The sequence below is a fragment of the Cenococcum geophilum genome, assembly GCF_001692895.1.
Source record: "Cenococcum geophilum 1.58 unplaced genomic scaffold K441scaffold_3, whole genome shotgun sequence".
Lineage (NCBI taxonomy): Eukaryota > Fungi > Ascomycota > Dothideomycetes > Gloniales > Gloniaceae > Cenococcum > Cenococcum geophilum.
Genome location: NW_027137561.1, coordinates 2,601,086 through 2,618,654, shown reverse-complemented (window position 1 = coordinate 2,618,654; position 17,569 = coordinate 2,601,086). Strand labels below are relative to the sequence as shown.

Here is a 17,569-nt window from a genome sequence, read left to right as displayed (position 1 = left end):
TCCCGATCCCGGCATAGCAATGATGTCATTCACGTTCTGTGAGAGTAATAGAGAAGGCTCACAAACTCAATTAATTTCAATACTCCTTGGCATCATTGTATGCACTTATGGCAAATTTCTTCTATGATGACTGTTATACCTCTTTTCTTTACAAGGATTTCAATGCAGAAATGCTTTTCTACAAAGATCATTTATCATAGTAAAGGGATCATGTCCCGACCTATTATAGGTCTACAATACACGCATCAGGGCTTTTGACCACTTCATAATTAATTTCTACTCATCAACCCCAACATGACCACCCAGAGCACTTTCCCACCCCCCTCTCCACATTTCCGCTGGCTTGCTTCCACTCTTATTCGAGCTCACCTATCACTCACTACTGCAGCCTTGCTTCCCCTTCCCCCCTTCCCGGTAGCACCTCTAGTCTCCATAAGTTTCTGCTTAATCTCCGCCCTCATCCCTTCTCTCCCCAGACTCGCATACGGCTCCAGCAAATCAACGTTTTCTGGCGTAGCCCTTGCATGTCCGAGCACTTTAAGCGGATTGCCTTCCAGATCCTCATCGATTACGCTGCACAAGATTCGGGAACCGATGATACTCAGATAAGCAACCACCGCATTCTTCCGTCCGTCCTTGTGAAGAGATTCTAGCAGCTGTCCGATAACGATACCCCGAGAGGTGAGCGCTGGTGGTGCAGCCGCAGAACCCGTTTTCGGGGGAGTGGAGATTGGCTTCGCAATGCGGGTAGCTTTGGTAGCTCTAATAGCGTCCGCGGGGGCGTCCGCGACGGCGTCTCCAAAGTGCGCATAACGCTTCCCGCCTTTGGCCAGGTATATATATGTGCGGACGAAAATGATATCGTCATGGGTCTGGGGTTCGAAAACATGGTCTTGGAGGAGGGGCTCGGAGTCCAGCGGCCATTCCGCAGCCCCCGCCTGACTTGTACTGACGCGAATATCGTATTCCAGGAGGTGTCTGTAGGAATGAAGACGAGAGGAGGCGTTTATAGAATGAACTACTGACTTAGCGACGATCGACCTAACGAGAGCAACTGGGCTCTTCAGGTAGAGTGAACTTGTGTGGGATCGGAAGCTCTTGAGAACATTGACGGTACCTGAAACGTAGCTGAAGTTTACCTTGACCAATATAGGCCCTAAAGTAGACTCAGGAATAGGCCCCGGATCTCCATCATTGCCAGCGAGCAATTCGTCGGTTTCGTTGGTTTTGCGACGCTTTCTTGGTGTTGATGCATTCTGTTTTAATTCATTCAACCCCCTCTTTGTGGCACTGGAAGAAACTTCTTCAATATCCTTCGCCATTATACGACCTAAGCGTCGAGTATTTTCGGGTTGACGAGGAGTTGTCCGTGTTCCAGCGAGCGCTGCTGCCTCGTTGCCGCCATTTTTCGCAGGAATTGAAAGGCCACGTGAGGCTTTAGGAATAAAGTGAGCAAAAAGTTCTACCCTCTCTGTTTCGGCAGCTTCGAGATGAATCCCTTCGTCCCAGGTTACATCGGAGATGACACCATGGCAAGCGGTATCCTCGAGGTGGATATGGAGGTCATAGATAGCTGGGTCCCTCTTGTAGACTTTATATAGTAGTGTTGTGAGCTTCTGTGGTAGGTATCAGCTTCACTTTCGACTTCACTTCTACTGAAGACCGCAAGACAGAACGGTGCTAACCTTGAAGGTATTGACCATGCGGCCGGGTAAGACAACGCTATCTCCACGCTGATGAAATTCTCGGACATAGATGAGAGTAGATTTGGGAACTGGAGCATGGGTTGCGCTCGCGTCCATATTGTTTTTTTGGAGTGAGTGGAGGCTGTGACAGATAATTGGTTGATGGGATAAGAAATCAGAAATGGTAGTATCTAGTGTCTAAGGCCTGGTGTTGGGGGATACCAGTTGAGGATAGCTTTTGGCTCCACCCGCCGAGATGCTGTTGGCAAATTGGCGTGAATGCCATAACAAAATTTATGGCTTACGAGTTCCCCAACTGCACTGTAATCGAAATCGGCCGTTATTCCACTCTCAACCCCGTCTCCTGCGTCTTTATATCTGTTCTTGGGATTAATGGTTCATTCAATGTACTCAAGTTGAACTATTTCACGTCGTTTGAGATAACGAGAAGTCGTGAGTTTTGCACCGGATGAAATTCATCGCCTTGACACCATACTAGCTCCATTCTCGCTCAACTTGTATCTTGGGTCTCACATCATCGCACCTCTGCTTCCTCGAGTACACAACGCATGGTAGTATTCCGGGTGTAGGCACTACTGAAGGAAGTTTTACTTTCCCGCCTAGCTAGAGGCGTGTGCAAAACTCTGTGATTTTTACGAAAGTAACGAACAGATGGACTATTTCCGCAAAAGCCGTCTTGAAGTATTTACCTTGCTCTGAAAAATTCCTCGAATAACCCTAGAGGTAAGGTCATCATATGCCCTGATATACATCTCATGGTTATTGGGGTTTTCGCCGTAAACATTGCAAGGCTCAGCCAAAGAACCCTGTTATAAAAGTTAGCATCTAGGAAGCTAGGGCGGGGCTAATAGAGCCTAAGAAAGTCTAAGTTTAAGGAACCAAGTAGTGAGATCAACTGTGACTTGGTCCAGATGAAAGTTTTCAATTGCTTGATATATTCACCTAGTAATTCCGAACAGGGGCAGAAGGAAGCTCGAATCCTCCCAGAATTTCTGTTCCAGCTCATGGGCTACAATTGAAACTATATTGTTAGAGTGGAGCAATAGCGTGTATGAGAGAAGATTGAGGCCATGCAAAGGGTACATAATAGGTGCGGGACCTGCGGCGAGAGGGAATCAAGATGGACGAGCGTCGGGGATCCCATTTCTATGCAACGAGCATGAGAGTCGGGTCGAATAAGGTCGAATTTCCTGTCTCTAGACGATACCACTCTGGTCAGCATAGGGTTATGTCGACCAAGTGCCGATTATGATCGTCATCCACCAGACTGAGACTAGATCAGGGGTATCTCGGATCGTGTATATAGACTCATCCTCCACCTGGATTAATCCACACACGAGTTCGTTCGATAGGTTGGAACTTCTTCGGGATCGTTACGGATGGTGGCATAGCCCCCCACTATTCTTTAGGTATCAGAATATTGCGCAACTAATGTCTCAATTATATTTTATCGCGTGAGGACAGATTCTATCCTGAATCAGAGACAGACTAGCGTTATGTTGAGCGGTCAGTAGCATAAATGCATTCTCTGAAACCATGGAAACCTAAGCTGAGCCCTGAAGACTTTTCATAAAGCAGAATAGCAGTGGTCCTCCAGTAGTGGATGTGTAGATAAGCATCTATGTCCTGCAAGTACATGCTAACGCCACGCCGCCCCCGCGCTATGCAATATTATCAGAGGTTCTCATCCAAATATGAACAGAAGGCAAGGAAATACTATCAAGATTTCATAGGGATCGTTACCGTCGTCAGTAAAACCTAGCAGTCAGAAGCAACCAAAGAACTAGTCACGGCTGGAAAAGTTTTAGAAGGCCATCAATCTTCGTGGCTGGGACTTGCTGCAGGTTCCCGCACCTCGGCTGCTGAAGGCGTCGACGTGGGCTTCTCATTTGATGATAGTGAAAATGGGGCCGATTGCTTTATATCTCTGGGAGATTTGGGAGGCGGTGAGTTCTGAGGCGTGGCTGGGTTAGGTCTTCCCCAGCCAACCTTGCTTTTTTCGGAGGCCCAGGTGCCCCATGAGGAAAGATACGCGCCGGCACGGGAAGACGCAGCTTGAACGGATGCTTGCGCATGTGACAGATCCGGAGCTTTCGGGACTAAAGATAGGTTGTAAATTAGCGCGGCTATTCAATTAAAGAAACCCCATTAGGTCAAGCCCAATAGAAGGATTTAGAATTTGACGCACATCTTGCCAAATGTCCCGACTTATCGTCTGCGGGGGATGGACTTGCACCATTTGCTGCCGCTGCCGCTGCAGCTGCAGCTTTGTGTTCTTCGTTCCTTTTCCGCTGGGCTTCTCGCATGACTTCAATGTCAGCCCACAAGTTGTTGAATGCAGATGAGACCTTTTTCTGCCCAACGGCAAGTTGCTTTCCAATAACTTCCCGGCTATTTTGAATTCGTTCGTCAAGATGTAATTCGGAAACTTGCCTGCAGATATGATCAGTAGACGCAAACTAGGACGTGAAGTGGTGAGGATAAGTACTGTGCAAGTCGTCGCTGTACATCTTCGATGGTGAGCCCGCCAGAACATGGATGCTTCGGATCAACGATGTCGAATATATGCGAATCTACTCCAGTTAGCAACATTTATACCAGGGAGTCATAGATTCGGACTTACCGGTAAATTTTGAGAATATTCTGAAGTTTTCTGTTTTCATCCAAGCATCAATCCACTCAGAGCCAAACTCATTTGACGGATCACCCTCTTTATACATTCTAAGTTAGTATTGCCATGTATTACTACAGTAGATAAAAGGATGAGATACGGACCAAAATCAATTAATATCGCGTTTTCATCGTCTTTGTAGCTATGAAGATACATTCTGTATTTCGCAGCAGACAATAGTGCAAGTAGGTACTCCTCGAATTGAAGTCGAATGAATTCTTCGCTTCCTGCATAGCCCATCGTTTTGGGTCGACTCGGGTTTGCTGAATACGATTTAGCTAAATCTAATGAATATTGATGGCAGACTTACATTCGTCCCATGTGTCATTTACGGCTTGCGTAAGGAAGTCTATCCAACGGCGGTCGGGCGTTGAAAGTATTAGTGCAGTGCGAAGAGAGGTTGAAGAGATATTAATAGTGTGTTCGTCAAGCTAGCAAACTTGGAGTAAGCAAATTTTGAAATCCCAAAGAATTATCAGACAGGTTTTTGCAACATGGAAGAACTTACGTTGATTAATATATCGCTGTATCGGTCTTTCTGCTGTAAAAGCAAAGAATTGGTCGATCCAACAATATAAGATTTAGTTCCATGATCTGCGAGCATATCAAGCTGTTGCAATGGGGTATATGGACCAAACAAGCTTCCCTTCCCAAAGATCTGTAATGGCAGTCCCATATATGCAAGCACTACGAAACTGTCAGTAGGAGTCTACTTGAGAGAGTATTATCTCCGTACGTGAAGCACGTTCGCTCGTCCTAAGGGACGTAGGCATAACGAGTGACTCCTCATAAGAATTGAATTTAGGGTCAGCGCAATCCTGCAGGTGACGAATCAGTCCAGGTATTAATGAGATTAGTGAGAATTGCATCATGCAGAGACGCTCGCAATGTGACCCGAAGAACAACATCTGGCTAGGTCAGCGGATATAATTGTAAGTGTAGACTGCTAAATACCTTGGGCTGCAATAGGCAACATTTGAAGAGTACTAGGGTTTGGTATTTGAATTCGTGGATGAGTTCCCGAAGGGAGAGACCTAAATGCAAATATGTTAGGATTGCTTGAGCTCTGTGCCAAAACTTGTCATTCATTCCTAAAAATTCTCAAGGCCCACATACCAAAATATTGATCCCGGTCATCATCCTGATCCCTAAAACTCTTTGCCAAACTCTCTTGGAACTTCTGCAAAATATCCAGATCTGTGAAGTCCCTAAGCACTGGTTATTAGCTAACATCCTCATATATACCCTAATACCTTAACAAGTATCCAATTTGCACCAGTTCGGCCCCATCAGTCTTCAATATGTCTACCCAGCGGGTTTCTCCACAATCTCAACCACTTATCCAAACACATACCTCTGAGCAAACCACGCCGTTGTCACAACCAACAATTTCTCCCTCAACTGTCCAAAATGGTGCGGACTGTCACTGATAACTACGACCGCCTTCTGTACCGTCGACCTCGTCACATCCGCAGGGCGGTTAATGAGCTCGTTCGCATCCATCTGCCGCGTGCAGCTGATCCCGAACAGGCTCGTTGCGGGCCGGTCCGGCGTGACTTCGTGTCTGAGCGTGAAATACGAGAAATCTTCCGTGGAACTGGCCCCCGCTTGCGTTAGTACATTTTCCTCCTTCCTCGCGTTGGGGTACATGAGGCTAAGGGCGTAAAGAAGAGGGTTTTCTAACGTGTGCGCGCCGTCAGACAGTGCCATGAATGGTAGCAACGGCCATTCGTTCTCGATCGCCGGGTCTGAGCCCTCCTCGACGCCGAGCCATGTCTCTACCTCTGGGCCTCTGGAAGGCGGTTAGCTAGATTCGCAGAAAATAGGAGGTGTGAAGCGCGAACTTTGCATGGTGGAAGCCGACAATGCACACAATGGGGCTGAAGGAAATCATATTGGTAGTGCGGGAGTTATTTGGTCAAAGGGCGGAGATGCGTAGGCATGGTTGTTTCGAGGAAACGAGTCGAGGTTGTGCCATTCAATAAGTTCAGCCCTATAGCGCGACTAGCCGCTTCGGTAACCCATGAGAAGATCACACATATACTGCCTCCCAAAACTACTTGTTCATCTAGCTAACTTTTCCTAGTAAAGTGCAGCACAAGATTCTGTCTCTCTCTTACATAACTAGTTATGCCCGCGTCATAATTTCGGATCTATAACATGTAATGAAATAAAGAGAACCAGCAATGATGCAGTATTCATAGGTCGGAAAAGGTACCGCCGATTCGTAATTGTTACCTGCCCCAAAACCTTCGCCATATCACGCCCTGTCCTGTACATTTCAACCCAGAAGTTCTCTCTACGCACTGGTTCTTAGAGAAACAAAGAGAATCATCCAACCTACGCCACGGGGGGATAGTAGCAAATTAAGTAAGAAGGCACGAGCAGCTAGACCAACCGAATTGTTAGCTGGCCTCAGGCTGGGGTCATTTCGACCATATGAGGGCACAATCAGCTGCCGTTCTCGGCATCGCCCGAGCCCTGCGCGTCCACGTTGTGATAATCTAGAATCTCAGAATACCTGCTCCCGGGATCTGTCAGTCATTAGGTCTTTGACGACTGGAGTGGTGCCTCCAGTGGGCTTTAAAGCAGATGGGCGGGCTTACATCTTAATTTTCCAGGTATCAACCGGGAGATCTGCATCATTGAACGACCAGTCGAATTTCTCTTCCGCAACCGGCTCATCTGTGGGGTCGTGATAAGGTGCGAGGTACGGATGGGCTAGCGCGCTCTCCGCTCGCACTCTCTTTTTCGGGTCAAAGACAAGCATGCTTTCGAGGAGATCAATGGCTGAAGATAATTAGTATTGACCTGAGGCTAGCAAAAAGACAAGCCATACCAAGTGGATCAGCATTATTAAACTTGTTGCTTAATGGCTGGCGTTCGCGCCTCGGTAGCGACTGAACGAACCGCAACGTCTAAAGATAAATTGTTAATAATGATGTTAGATTGTGAACTCCTGAAATCTCACATTTTCGCTGCAGATTGTTTGGATAACATCATCTGGAGGTGTGCCAAGAAGCTCCGTAATTATTGAGAACTGGTTGACGTGGTCTTTTCCGGGAAAGAGCGGTTTTCCCTCAAGCATCTCGGCGAAGATGCACCCCGCACTCCAAATATCCACTTCAACGTCGTATTTTTGCCAGGTAAGCATGATTTCTGGTGCTCGATAGTATCTTGTGGAGACATAGCCAGTCATTTGAGGGTCTTGGATACGCGCTAGCCCGAAATCACAAATTTTGAGGTCACAGTTCTCGTTCACAAGGATGTTACTGGGTTTCAGGTCACGATGTACAACACCAGCGGAATGGACATATTTTAGTCCACGCTATACACTGTCAGCAGCTGGTAAACCAGACCCGGGAAATTTTGTGCCCACCAATATTTGATAGAGGAAGTATTGAATGAATTGTTTCTCCAGCGGCCTTGAGGTAAGGAGGCGATGAAGATCGGTGCCGAGGAGTTCTGTGACGAAGTAACTATGAATAATATGAGCACCTGTTTCATCGAGAAGATATAGGTATATTTACATGTCCTCGAGGGGAGAAATGAAAATGTCGCTCAGACTGATGACCTATTTGTTTGTCAGACCATTTCTACGGCCGGCGCATTTGTATACTGACATTTTCATGTCGGAGATGCTTGAGAAGCTTCAATTCACGGTAAGTTCTCTTAGAGAGGACTGGCGTGCTAAAGGGCTTCATAATCTTCTTGATCGCAACGGCCTGGTTTGTGAGCTGGTCCTTCGCCGAGCTGGCGCCGTATCAGTCCCCTGGCTGAATTCATTGTGATGGGAAGAGATTACCAAACGAGGCCAAAGGCGCCCATGCCAACTGGTTGCAGATCAGTGTACCTATAGGGCCGGTCAGCGCTATATCAATCAATATGCTGGGGAGGAAGGAGGCGGAGGGAGGCGATTATACCTGCTCGTTATCTCGAACGTCGTGCCAAAAATCTGGGCACGCACGAATTCAGCCATGGTGAATTGTAGGTGAAAAAGAGATGCGACAGGCGTGAGCGGGGGTGAGGCTGATGCTTGGGAGGTGTTGTAGTGCGCTGTTGTTGAGAATTGGGCCTGTCAGAGTCGAGGTCGCCGCTTTCAGCAGGTTTTCGACTACGCGGGCGTGTATCTCCGCTCTACGAGCTAGCACTCTTGGTGTTTCGCTCGGATGCGGTTGAGCAGGCGTTCGTGGAGCAGAGTAGGGTAGATGAGCTAGAGGCACTCCGAAACACGTCCCCAAGGGTTCAATCGCGGAGGACGAGGGAGGGCTAGAGAGCACTAAGGACTTTGCTATGGTGTGGCGGCTCTGTCAAAGCGACAACAATGTCAGTTCGGAAAGGACCGAGGCGCGCAACAAGCCTGTGCAAGGATGGAGGGGATGGTTTGGTGGCGAGAACGGAGAAGGCTGCGAAGATCGCTGCCCGCGAAGGGAGAAAGTAATTGTTTGGGAGAGGCGATAGAAGGACAGCAGACGGAAGAGAAAAGTTCGATGAAGATCATTCCTCTCGGGGTCTATGGAGGGGCAAGGAGAAGAAACAACAGGCCCGACCAAAACCTGCAAAATACGATGCGCTGCGACGACGTCATCGGCGAGAAAGTGCCATTAAACTGTGGCTTGATCTAATGCCTTTCAGGAATTGTCCATATTGCCCGTGCGTGCCTTGAACACGCTCGACCAGATCACCCAAGCCCACGCAAGCAGGGCAGACGGGGCAGCGTGAGGCACAGGGAGCACCCAGCGTCGGAGTTCTCCCGGGCCCAGTGGACTCGCTGGTGGTATTTCACATATTCCAGATATTTCTAATAGCGCGGACAGTGTTCCGGCGAGGATTTTCCAGTGCCAATGGCGACGCCGGCTGTCGACCGCCAGGGCTGCTCCCTCTCTCTCCTTATTTTTCCGCGCGCAGTCCCAAGCCGCAGCTGCCGATAAGCGACGAACGAGCGGACATGCTCGAGTGTGTGGGGGACGCAGCGCAAGGTCACAAGCACTTTGCTCTGAAAAGAAATAAACAACAATTTATGGGCTTTGGGGCTTGCTGCGCTCAGACATCAGGCAGCCCGCGGCGGCGGTGATGGCGTCCGACGAGCCCTGAAAGCCAAACTCGGGCCATCTGTTAGCCTGGACCATCCCGTCAAGCCGCCCGTTCTCACAGCTCCAGCAGCTCGACACTTGTCAGAAAGAAGTCTACCTGGAGAGCGTCGATCAGGTTCGCGTTGTTTATACAAGCACTGTGTGTACTCTCCCTGTAGCCCTTACTGTTGCCGGCGGCTTGCTCGCACACCACCAATACCACCACGTCTGCACGAGGGGAAGAAGCGGTCTGCACGGGCCCGAAAAAGGCACACAGCACATGGCTGCGAGCTTGGAGGCCTTTCAGCATTCTTGGGGACGGTCATCGAGATGGAACATGTGGTTCTCAGAGCTCCAGCACACACCAACATTTAGCCTTACAACGGAGCCCTTCGCTCAGAAATACCTACTCAAGCTTAGAAGGTTGAACTTTGAAAGAGCTGACCCTCTCACCTTCCCAATTGACAACCTTTTTGGTGGCCCGTTGCCTGCCCAAATCCATCCCGCGTGCTCTGAGAAAAACTGTCTCCTGTGCCGGTGAAAGGCGGTCTCGAGGCTCTTAGGTCCAGAACTGAAGCCCTATAGCTTGCATTCATCGTTGCTTGGCTGGCGTGGGTTGAGCGCGTCGCATCCACTTAACGTACCTTCGTAATATTATCACCACCCCTTGGTATACCAGGAGGCTCCGGTGATTTCCTGGTGTTATGCAAAAGTGAAGCAGTCTCCCTCAGGCTCTCGCAGGGCAATTACATGGGAGACGCTCCCTTGAGCTCCGTGAACAGGCCCTGATCTCAGCTCCAGCAATGCGCGACGATCGCTTAGTCTTGGTTATTTTGGGATCGCCAACCACCGTCATCGAGAGTCCCGGACGGAACAGAGGAGAAAGCGGAGGACGTAGAGCCCTTAGAACACCACCATCCCATCCCCAAACACCCACCCCACTCCCTGCCTACGTGGATGTCGAGGGAAGGCGCACATAGACGGTTTGGTCTGCTGCCGCGCGTAGGAATCTCAGGAAGCAGCTCTCAGCCTCGTTGCCCGTCGCCGTCGCTCCCGTCAAACACCTCAGGTGGCTTTTCAGTGCTGGAGGACGCCTCACCTTGTGCTTTTCCCCAGCCCGCCCGCCAACAGCTCCCTTCAACCCCATCGCATCACCGTCCACCGCACTATCCGCCGACTGCCCGCCGACGAGCCCTCCTCTCTCCGTCGCGCTCCTGTCTCTACGATCAACACCAAGGATATTATTGAGCTGTTGCAAGGCAGCGTGCACAGACTCCCTTGACGCGAAACGACAGGGAACACTGCTGCACATCACCGGCCGCTCAACCTCAGCCCAAGGCGGACCTCCCGTCAACGACACTGGATCCTGAACGGGCCCTCCATAGGTGGCGGAGGACATCCTCCATTCGAAGGGCTTACAGCGCTGGCGTCCACCACTGTCGCTGACGCTTCGCAGCAGCGTCCTCGACCATCCCGTTATACCTGACTCTCGCGACATCGGCTTCCACCAACGGCCCACGGCCCGCTTCCGTTGTCGTCCCAAGTCAACAACCGCATTGTTCAGCGGCTGGGAGTTTTGAGACCTTGTCTCGCACCTAGCGAGCACCTTGGAAATTCTCCTTTGCGACGCGATTAGTTAGCGCCGCACATCTTTGTTCTACAACTTCACCTTCCATCCTTCCGGCGGACTGCCGCAGAGACGATAAGCAAAAATGGGGATGTGCATGAGCACAAACAACGAAGACGCCGAGCAGAAGAAGCGCAGTCAGCAAATTGACCGAAAGCTGGAGGAGGATTCCCGTCGGTTACGGCGAGAATGCAAGATACTACTACTAGGTAAGCCTACCCACAGCTGTCGTGTATCGATTGGCAAGTACTAACACAATCTTTTCCAGGCTCCGGGGAGAGCGGAAAGTCCACAATCGTTAAGCAGATGAAGATTATACACCAGAATGGCTACACGATGGAGGAGCTGGCCATGTACCGACTAACGATATACAAGAATGTTATCGACTGCGCAAAATCTCTAATAGGAGCAATGCGACATCTTGATATCGAACCAGAAGACGCCGGCAACGAAGATTACTGCGAGTATCTCATGGAATACGTGGTGGACCCCGATCCAGAGAAACCATTAGAGACGAAAGTTGGGCAAGCCGTCAGCTCTTTATGGCGAGACCCTTGTGTGCAAAAGGTCCTCGAGCATTCAAGCGAGTTCTATCTGATGGATTCCGCACCCTAGTATGGCGACTCTACTCAATGTCGCAGTTTCACATACTGACTGATGAAAGCTTTTTTGACGAAGTCAACCGCATAGCAGCCCCCGATTACATACCCCAAGAGTCCGACGTTCTGAGAGCGCGCACAAAGACAACGGGCATTTACGAGACGCGATTTACGATGGGCCAGCTAAGCATACAGTATGTGGGTCGGATTATATCTATGGTCCTGTGCTAACCTACAACCACAGCATGTTTGATGTTGGAGGCCAGCGAAGTGAGAGGAAGAAATGGATACACTGTTTCGAAAATGTCACGTCTATCATATTTTGCGTGGCGCTTAGCGAATACGATCAGGTGCTATTAGAAGAGAGTAGCCAGGTACGACTACCAAAGCATTACCATTGGAACCCGACTCTAACACAAGCTACAGAATCGAATGATGGAGAGTCTAGTACTATTTGATTCCGTTGTGAACTCACGGTGGTTCATGCGGACAAGCATCATTCTCTTCCTCAACAAAGTCGATCTTTTCAAAGCGAAACTCGCAAGGTCGCCTCTAGGCAAATATTTCCCGGACTATTCTGGTGGAAACGACGTAAATCGCGCGGCGAAGTACCTGCTGTGGAGATTCAATCAAGTGAATCGAGCGCATCTAAACCTATACCCCCAGTAAGTCATATATCCATGGCTCGTCGCATACAAATGCCGTGTCGAATCCACATGCTAATCAAATCGGAAGCCTAACACAAGCAACTGATACGTCAAATATCCGACTGGTCTTTGCTGCAGTCAAAGAAACAATTCTTCAGAATGCCCTGAAAGATTCAGGCATTCTGTGATGGCGGCACCCGAAACTCTTATTCGCATCCCCGCACTACCCGAAGAATACACACCTCTCGTTTTCTGTGCATACACGGCACCCACATATCTTTACCGCCCACCGTCGGGAGGAAATCATTTCCCACGGCATTCAGCCAGCATCATCACGAACCACTCCCCTTGTGTTATCTGAGCACGCCTACTTCATTCATAGGCCGGTTAAGGACAGTCTATTATTTTCCGTTATCGAGCGCAGCATTGGAGTTAAGGAGTTTGTGGGGTTCACCAGAGAATCAACCTGTTGGTATCGATTCGACACCACCCTACGGGGCTGGAATAGTTTTGTTTTATCCCGGAAGCTTGTTTTGTCTCGAATCGAGTTCTTTCGAAGAAAAGTCCTTTGCAGGCCAAGTGCCACACTCTTGGTGTGTTAGCCGTAAATCTACTGTGAGGATCTAAGCTTTACCTTCCCTTATTCTTTACTTGTGTTGCGAGGTGGATTGTATGGTACAAGTCTCTCCTTTGCTTCTATTCGTGGGCGGACCTCGGGGCTGGGCGGGAGAAAAGGCTTTCGTGTTCTGCAGGCGGAGCGACTGGCTTTCTGTACCTACAGTACCATGCTTTTTATTTCTTCCTGCTGTCACTCTCTTTCCCGTCGAGCCTCATCTCTCCAGTTCATGATACGGAGAAAGACGAGATGCGTTGCGGCGTTTTCCCCAATTTCGCTTGCTCAGTTTTGCGTTTCTTCCGCTATAATGGACCGAGTCGGTCATGGGCGAGAGCTTGGTCTCTGCCTAGTGCTTGTAGACTCCTTTGAGGGATGGATAACATGGATTACACTGCATAATTTCAGGGGCGAGGAATAGCGGATGGACGACTGGTTTGAATCGGGTCTCTTTATTGGGTTTTGGATATATGTTGGACGATATTGATACTGGTTTCTTACTGGTTACTCTTGTTACTTGCTGCAAGTGTCAGCGGTGTAGAGGAATAGAGATGAAATGAGAGGCAGATTTTGATCACCCATTAGAGCATGCACGAAGACTAGCCATCAGTTATATATAATATTAGTCTAAACTTATTTCTAAAAACACCCTTTGCCGTTTATGCCTTGCCCCGCCTTTGAAAGGACAAAATCACTGCATGGACGCCTATTTGACTAGACGACGCAGCACGGTTCTGTCTCTTTAGTTTCCCAAACCACACGCCATTGAGCATATCCCCCAGCCTATCCCGGCGCCCGGCACCGCCGGCGAAGATCAGATCAGCCACCTCAAGACTCCTCCCAGATTCCCCTCGGTGTCACAGAACTGGCCCAGTTCGGTATGTGCTCCCTCGACCCACTTCCCCTTCACCACCTTACCGCCGGCCATGGCGACCTTCTGCAAGGTGGCCTCAACATCCTGCACGAGGGTGTAGTTGACCACGCCGCCCGCGCGTGGCGCCGGCTCGGTGGTTGGGCCGTTCGGCGCAGAGACGAGTGATAGCGCACCCATGATGGAGCTGGGCGTGAAGAAGATGAGCTGATTGGGCGAGGTCTGCGGCTGGAAGGTCCAGCTGAAGACGGCGCTGTAGAAGGCTTGCGCGCGCTGCAAGTCCAGCACGGGGATGCTGGTGAAGGCGAACGAGTTGGGTGGCGGTGGGACGAATTTGACCTTTTCGCTGGGCGCTTCTGCTGCCGGTGGGGATCGCGGCGGGGAAGAGCGGACTGGCGGTTCGGGTCGGTTGGAGAGGAAGGAGTTGCGGTGGGGGCCCGGGGGGGTGATGCTCATGGTGGATTGAGGCCTGCTGTGAGGCTTGATGGTTGGATTTGGGGTTTGAGCTCGGTTGGAAAATGCAAAACCTAGAGGAGTTTGCTAGGGAGGTGTGCGGGACAATGGAGTCTTTTGTTCGAGGCTGAAAGGATTATGGATGCCTAGATATGGCTCTTAGATGGACGAAGGTTTTTCTAGTTCCGAGCAAAAAAGTATCGGGGACAGCGCAAACACGACCAAAAGCGGCGAAGGGGGTAGAAGGAGGTAGAAGCGTCAGATGTGGAGTATTTTGTTGCACGGAGGAGAGAGAATGACAGGCAGACGAAATTTATATCTTAGTTAGCTTATTAAAGAACACAGTGAGACCCGGGCCATGAAATTTATATCTTAGTTAGCTTATTAAAGAACACAGTGAGACCCGGGCCATGAAATTTATATCTTAGTTAGCTTATTAAAGAACACAGTGAGACCCGGGCCATGAAATTTATATCTTAGTTAGCTTATTAAAGAACACAGTGAGACCCGGGCCATGTGTAACCACGTGTCGATCTTGGTGCGAGTACTTGGGCATGGGGAAAGCTCCATCTTCTGTGACATGTTGTGCATAAAGCTCAAAAAGCAAGTAGAGAATGGGAGCTCTACTGGCTCATGCTCCTTCATGCGGTGTAGCCCTGATTCCGGATCGGGAAAATTAGTATGGATTTTTGTTGTTAGAAACTTTTGGTGGGGGCGGGGGTGCCTCGGGCCTCGAGCCCCTGTAAATCAGTGCCTTTACCTCGAAAGGTATGAAAGCCCTACGGACTCAAAGGCTTGCGTTCCCCCTGACAAGAATATGCTGCCCAGGCGCTACTTAAACATATCCTCGTTACCTAGTCATTCAGCATGTGAATTGCGGGGCTTCCCCCTAATTTGCCAAGAGGGCACTTGAACCCTTTCAGAAGGTAATAACACGGACAGGACTCCTCGGAATCCGATATCTTAGCTCATCTCAGCTCATCTCTCTACCAAGACGACGATCAGGGCTCCAACGTGATCTCTCACCCAGCATACGTGCATGCCGACCGCTCATTCGCTGTGCTCTATACGACGAATCCAGGCCAAGTCTTATTGGCTTGGTATTCGGCCCTCCCAATGCTACTATCGTCGCGTCTCTTGCGCGGCCGCCTCCTATGATTTTCAAATATCGCCCTTCTTGGTGAATCAGACGGTTGTATAAGTAGTCTTGCCAAGGACTGCAGAAACTTTTATTCTAGTTGTAACTCGTCGGGTTTTGCCTTGTTGCATCAACAATCCACTGCCATCATCACCAACATGAGTCGGTTTGTCAAACAGACGGCTCGTTCAGGCCCGGAATCGGATCATGCCGTGGAGGTTTCGACTTCACTCTGGCTTTCGAGGACAGCATGCTTGGCCTGCTACCTCAACTTGTTGCACCAGTGCGACTAGTGACCCAAAGAAGGTGGAAACATCGAGTCGCCAAGAACCCTCCTCTTGGATTTCTCAAATCGGTGCTGATTGGCGCCTTCCTTTGACACTCTCTACATCGCCATGCTCAGACTCCCAAACCAGCGAGTGCTTAAGGCTCTTTGTAGCCCTCTTCGAAATCCTCACAAGCGCTATGTCCATAACGAGCACGCCCCGTTCTCTGGACATCCGAGTTATGCGACTATCGCTCGGCGCTTCACTTCACAGCCTAATCCACTAGACCACTTCGCCTAGAAGAAGGCAAAGGAGGCAAAGGAGCGTGGTGAATTCATTGATATTCATGATATTGGCGGCGTAGACCCGAAAGACTTCGATATCTTGATCACGGATATGGACGATAATAGTCTACGAACTGAAGTTTCGGAACTTATAGGTATACCATACCTCAAAGAGGCGACAAAAGATGAGGCCAACGACGAAGTTGAAATCGGTCATTGTATCATCTACGGCATGAAACAGCGAAAGATATTTCCGTGTATTGTCCGCTTCAAAGATACGGCTCGTTGGGTTTTCTTCATTGTGGACTCCGGTTCCCCATTAACGTATCTCTCAGTCCAAGTAAATGTTCCCACCTATGGAAAGAATACCTAGCCACTAACTACCCTAGGCAGCCAAAGCTTTCGGTATCACCAGTTACAGTGGATCGGCTTATGTTGCTGGATACCGTCACACGATTTATGTGGCACCGGATCGCACACACTTTTCTGATATTAACCTCCTTGGTACTGACTTTATCAATGCATACATCCCTGTTCAAGAACGCGACTTCAATAGGAAGACGGAGAAATTGTACTTCGACTGTAATCATAAATGGGCGGTCAAGCCTGAGCTATCCCTCGACCGCTGACTTGCGTCCAACGTTATCGATAAGGATCTAGCCAATTATATGTACTTCTAGCTGTCATCACGGTATCCCTTGCACGGATAGGGTGCTATATTCTGTGGCCCGTGCGCAGAACATCAAAAACTTTTAAGAGTTTTGGTTTGGTGATGCGGCAGATCGACTTACCGCCTATATATGCACCCTATTGATTGGTGCGCACGGGCCGCATTTTATAGGGCGTGTTTATCTGTGCAAGGGATAGCTGTCCGTGCGGCCTTGGCGTTGGACGCCAGCGGTCGAAGGGATAAGGTTGTTATCGCCGTCTGCGGAGACTTTGCCAACTATAAGCTTGCAATATATAGTCAACTAACTACTAATAAAACTAAGTGAAGCGTATCAGTGACTTTCACTTGTGATAGGGCGCAGCCCAAAACGGTGTCAGACCTTCCAAATTCGGCGGCAGATTTTTTTTACAACATTCATTGCAGATGCAATAAACCACGGAATAAATTAAAGCTAACTAAGCAGGATCATAAGTGTAACCTAAATACTGAAGGCGGAGTTACGAAATGTTGGCTCGTGCGCGAAGGGTCGCAACATTTTGACGTTCTAATTAAGTGTAATCACCCTCATCAACTGCTCCTTCTCACAAACTTTCATACGACTACATTTTCAGAGTGTATTCTTTTCATGAACCTCAGTTGCTGTGTCGTATAACGAATACACTCCCTTTGTAATGTGGCTTGACCGCAGGTTATTCGCATTATCTGTCGCTGGCGCAACTCTGATATTTGCAGGAATTCTCGCGAATATTCCGGGGAATCTTTCTATAACCCGCATACATTCCCCGTTCATAAGCAGGAGCAACCTGATTCTTAAGTCCTCTAATTAATAAGCACATTCTTAACAACCTGGGTGCAACTAGAGAAGCACCTCCCATATAAGATAAGATAAGGATACAGCGGCCACTTGTACATCTAGACGACTTCGGAAATCATGGACAATACGATAAACACC

General features: G+C 49.2%; 7 protein-coding genes across 7 annotated transcripts; 2 read left to right on the top strand and 5 right to left on the bottom strand.

Moving 5' to 3' along the window:
* Positions 1–91: 91 nt before the first annotated feature.
* Positions 92–1,901, bottom strand: K441DRAFT_692595 (uncharacterized protein). Its single transcript, XM_067652582.1, has 2 exons — positions 1,686–1,901; positions 92–1,616 (listed from the first exon to the last, which is right to left on the bottom strand). The coding sequence occupies exons 1-2, from the start codon at positions 1,800–1,802 to the stop codon at positions 366–368; spliced, it is 1,368 nt and encodes a 455-aa protein (XP_067509304.1). The 5' UTR covers positions 1,803–1,901; the 3' UTR covers positions 92–365.
* Positions 1,902–3,128: 1,227 nt separating this feature from the next.
* K441DRAFT_601772 (cytoplasm protein) lies at positions 3,129–6,271 on the bottom strand (the record flags this gene model as incomplete). Its single annotated transcript, XM_067645242.1, has 13 exons — positions 3,129–3,805; positions 3,895–4,139; positions 4,195–4,279; positions 4,330–4,416; positions 4,482–4,640; positions 4,688–4,808; positions 4,886–5,064; positions 5,114–5,285; positions 5,332–5,411; positions 5,494–5,585; positions 5,732–5,974; positions 6,062–6,169; positions 6,222–6,271. 13 exons carry the CDS (start codon positions 6,269–6,271, stop codon positions 3,522–3,524), a joined length of 1,905 nt encoding a protein of 634 aa, XP_067509303.1. The 3' UTR covers positions 3,129–3,521.
* A 278-nt stretch (positions 6,272–6,549) lies between these two features.
* K441DRAFT_725216 (Hog1-like MAP kinase protein) lies at positions 6,550–8,356 on the bottom strand (the record flags this gene model as incomplete). The annotated part of the gene is made up of 9 exons (XM_067654119.1): positions 6,550–6,898; positions 6,984–7,167; positions 7,217–7,295; positions 7,349–7,705; positions 7,757–7,856; positions 7,908–7,951; positions 8,001–8,130; positions 8,183–8,230; positions 8,301–8,356. 9 exons carry the CDS (start codon positions 8,354–8,356, stop codon positions 6,829–6,831), a joined length of 1,068 nt encoding a protein of 355 aa, XP_067509302.1. The 3' UTR covers positions 6,550–6,828.
* Positions 8,357–9,081: 725 nt separating this feature from the next.
* On the bottom strand, positions 9,082–9,821 carry K441DRAFT_652035 (uncharacterized protein). The gene has a single exon (XM_067647295.1). It carries the CDS (start codon positions 9,757–9,759, stop codon positions 9,526–9,528), a length of 234 nt encoding a protein of 77 aa, XP_067509301.1. The 5' UTR covers positions 9,760–9,821; the 3' UTR covers positions 9,082–9,525.
* Positions 9,822–11,173: 1,352 nt separating this feature from the next.
* K441DRAFT_536903 (guanine nucleotide binding protein, alpha subunit) lies at positions 11,174–12,510 on the top strand (the record flags this gene model as incomplete). Its single annotated transcript, XM_067642441.1, has 6 exons — positions 11,174–11,285; positions 11,345–11,690; positions 11,741–11,869; positions 11,920–12,049; positions 12,102–12,340; positions 12,411–12,510. 6 exons carry the CDS (start codon positions 11,174–11,176, stop codon positions 12,508–12,510), a joined length of 1,056 nt encoding a protein of 351 aa, XP_067509300.1.
* A 1,245-nt stretch (positions 12,511–13,755) lies between these two features.
* Positions 13,756–14,154, bottom strand: K441DRAFT_508828 (uncharacterized protein; the record flags this gene model as incomplete). The annotated part of the gene is made up of 1 exon (XM_067642076.1): positions 13,756–14,154. A coding segment is annotated over one exon (399 nt), but the record flags the coding sequence as incomplete, so codon positions are not given.
* Positions 14,155–15,751: 1,597 nt separating this feature from the next.
* Positions 15,752–16,662, top strand: K441DRAFT_160835 (uncharacterized protein). The gene is made up of 2 exons (XM_067640255.1): positions 15,752–16,287; positions 16,337–16,662. Exons 1-2 carry the CDS (start codon positions 16,060–16,062, stop codon positions 16,574–16,576), a joined length of 468 nt encoding a protein of 155 aa, XP_067509298.1. The 5' UTR covers positions 15,752–16,059; the 3' UTR covers positions 16,577–16,662.
* The last annotated feature ends 907 nt before the right edge of the window (positions 16,663–17,569 follow it).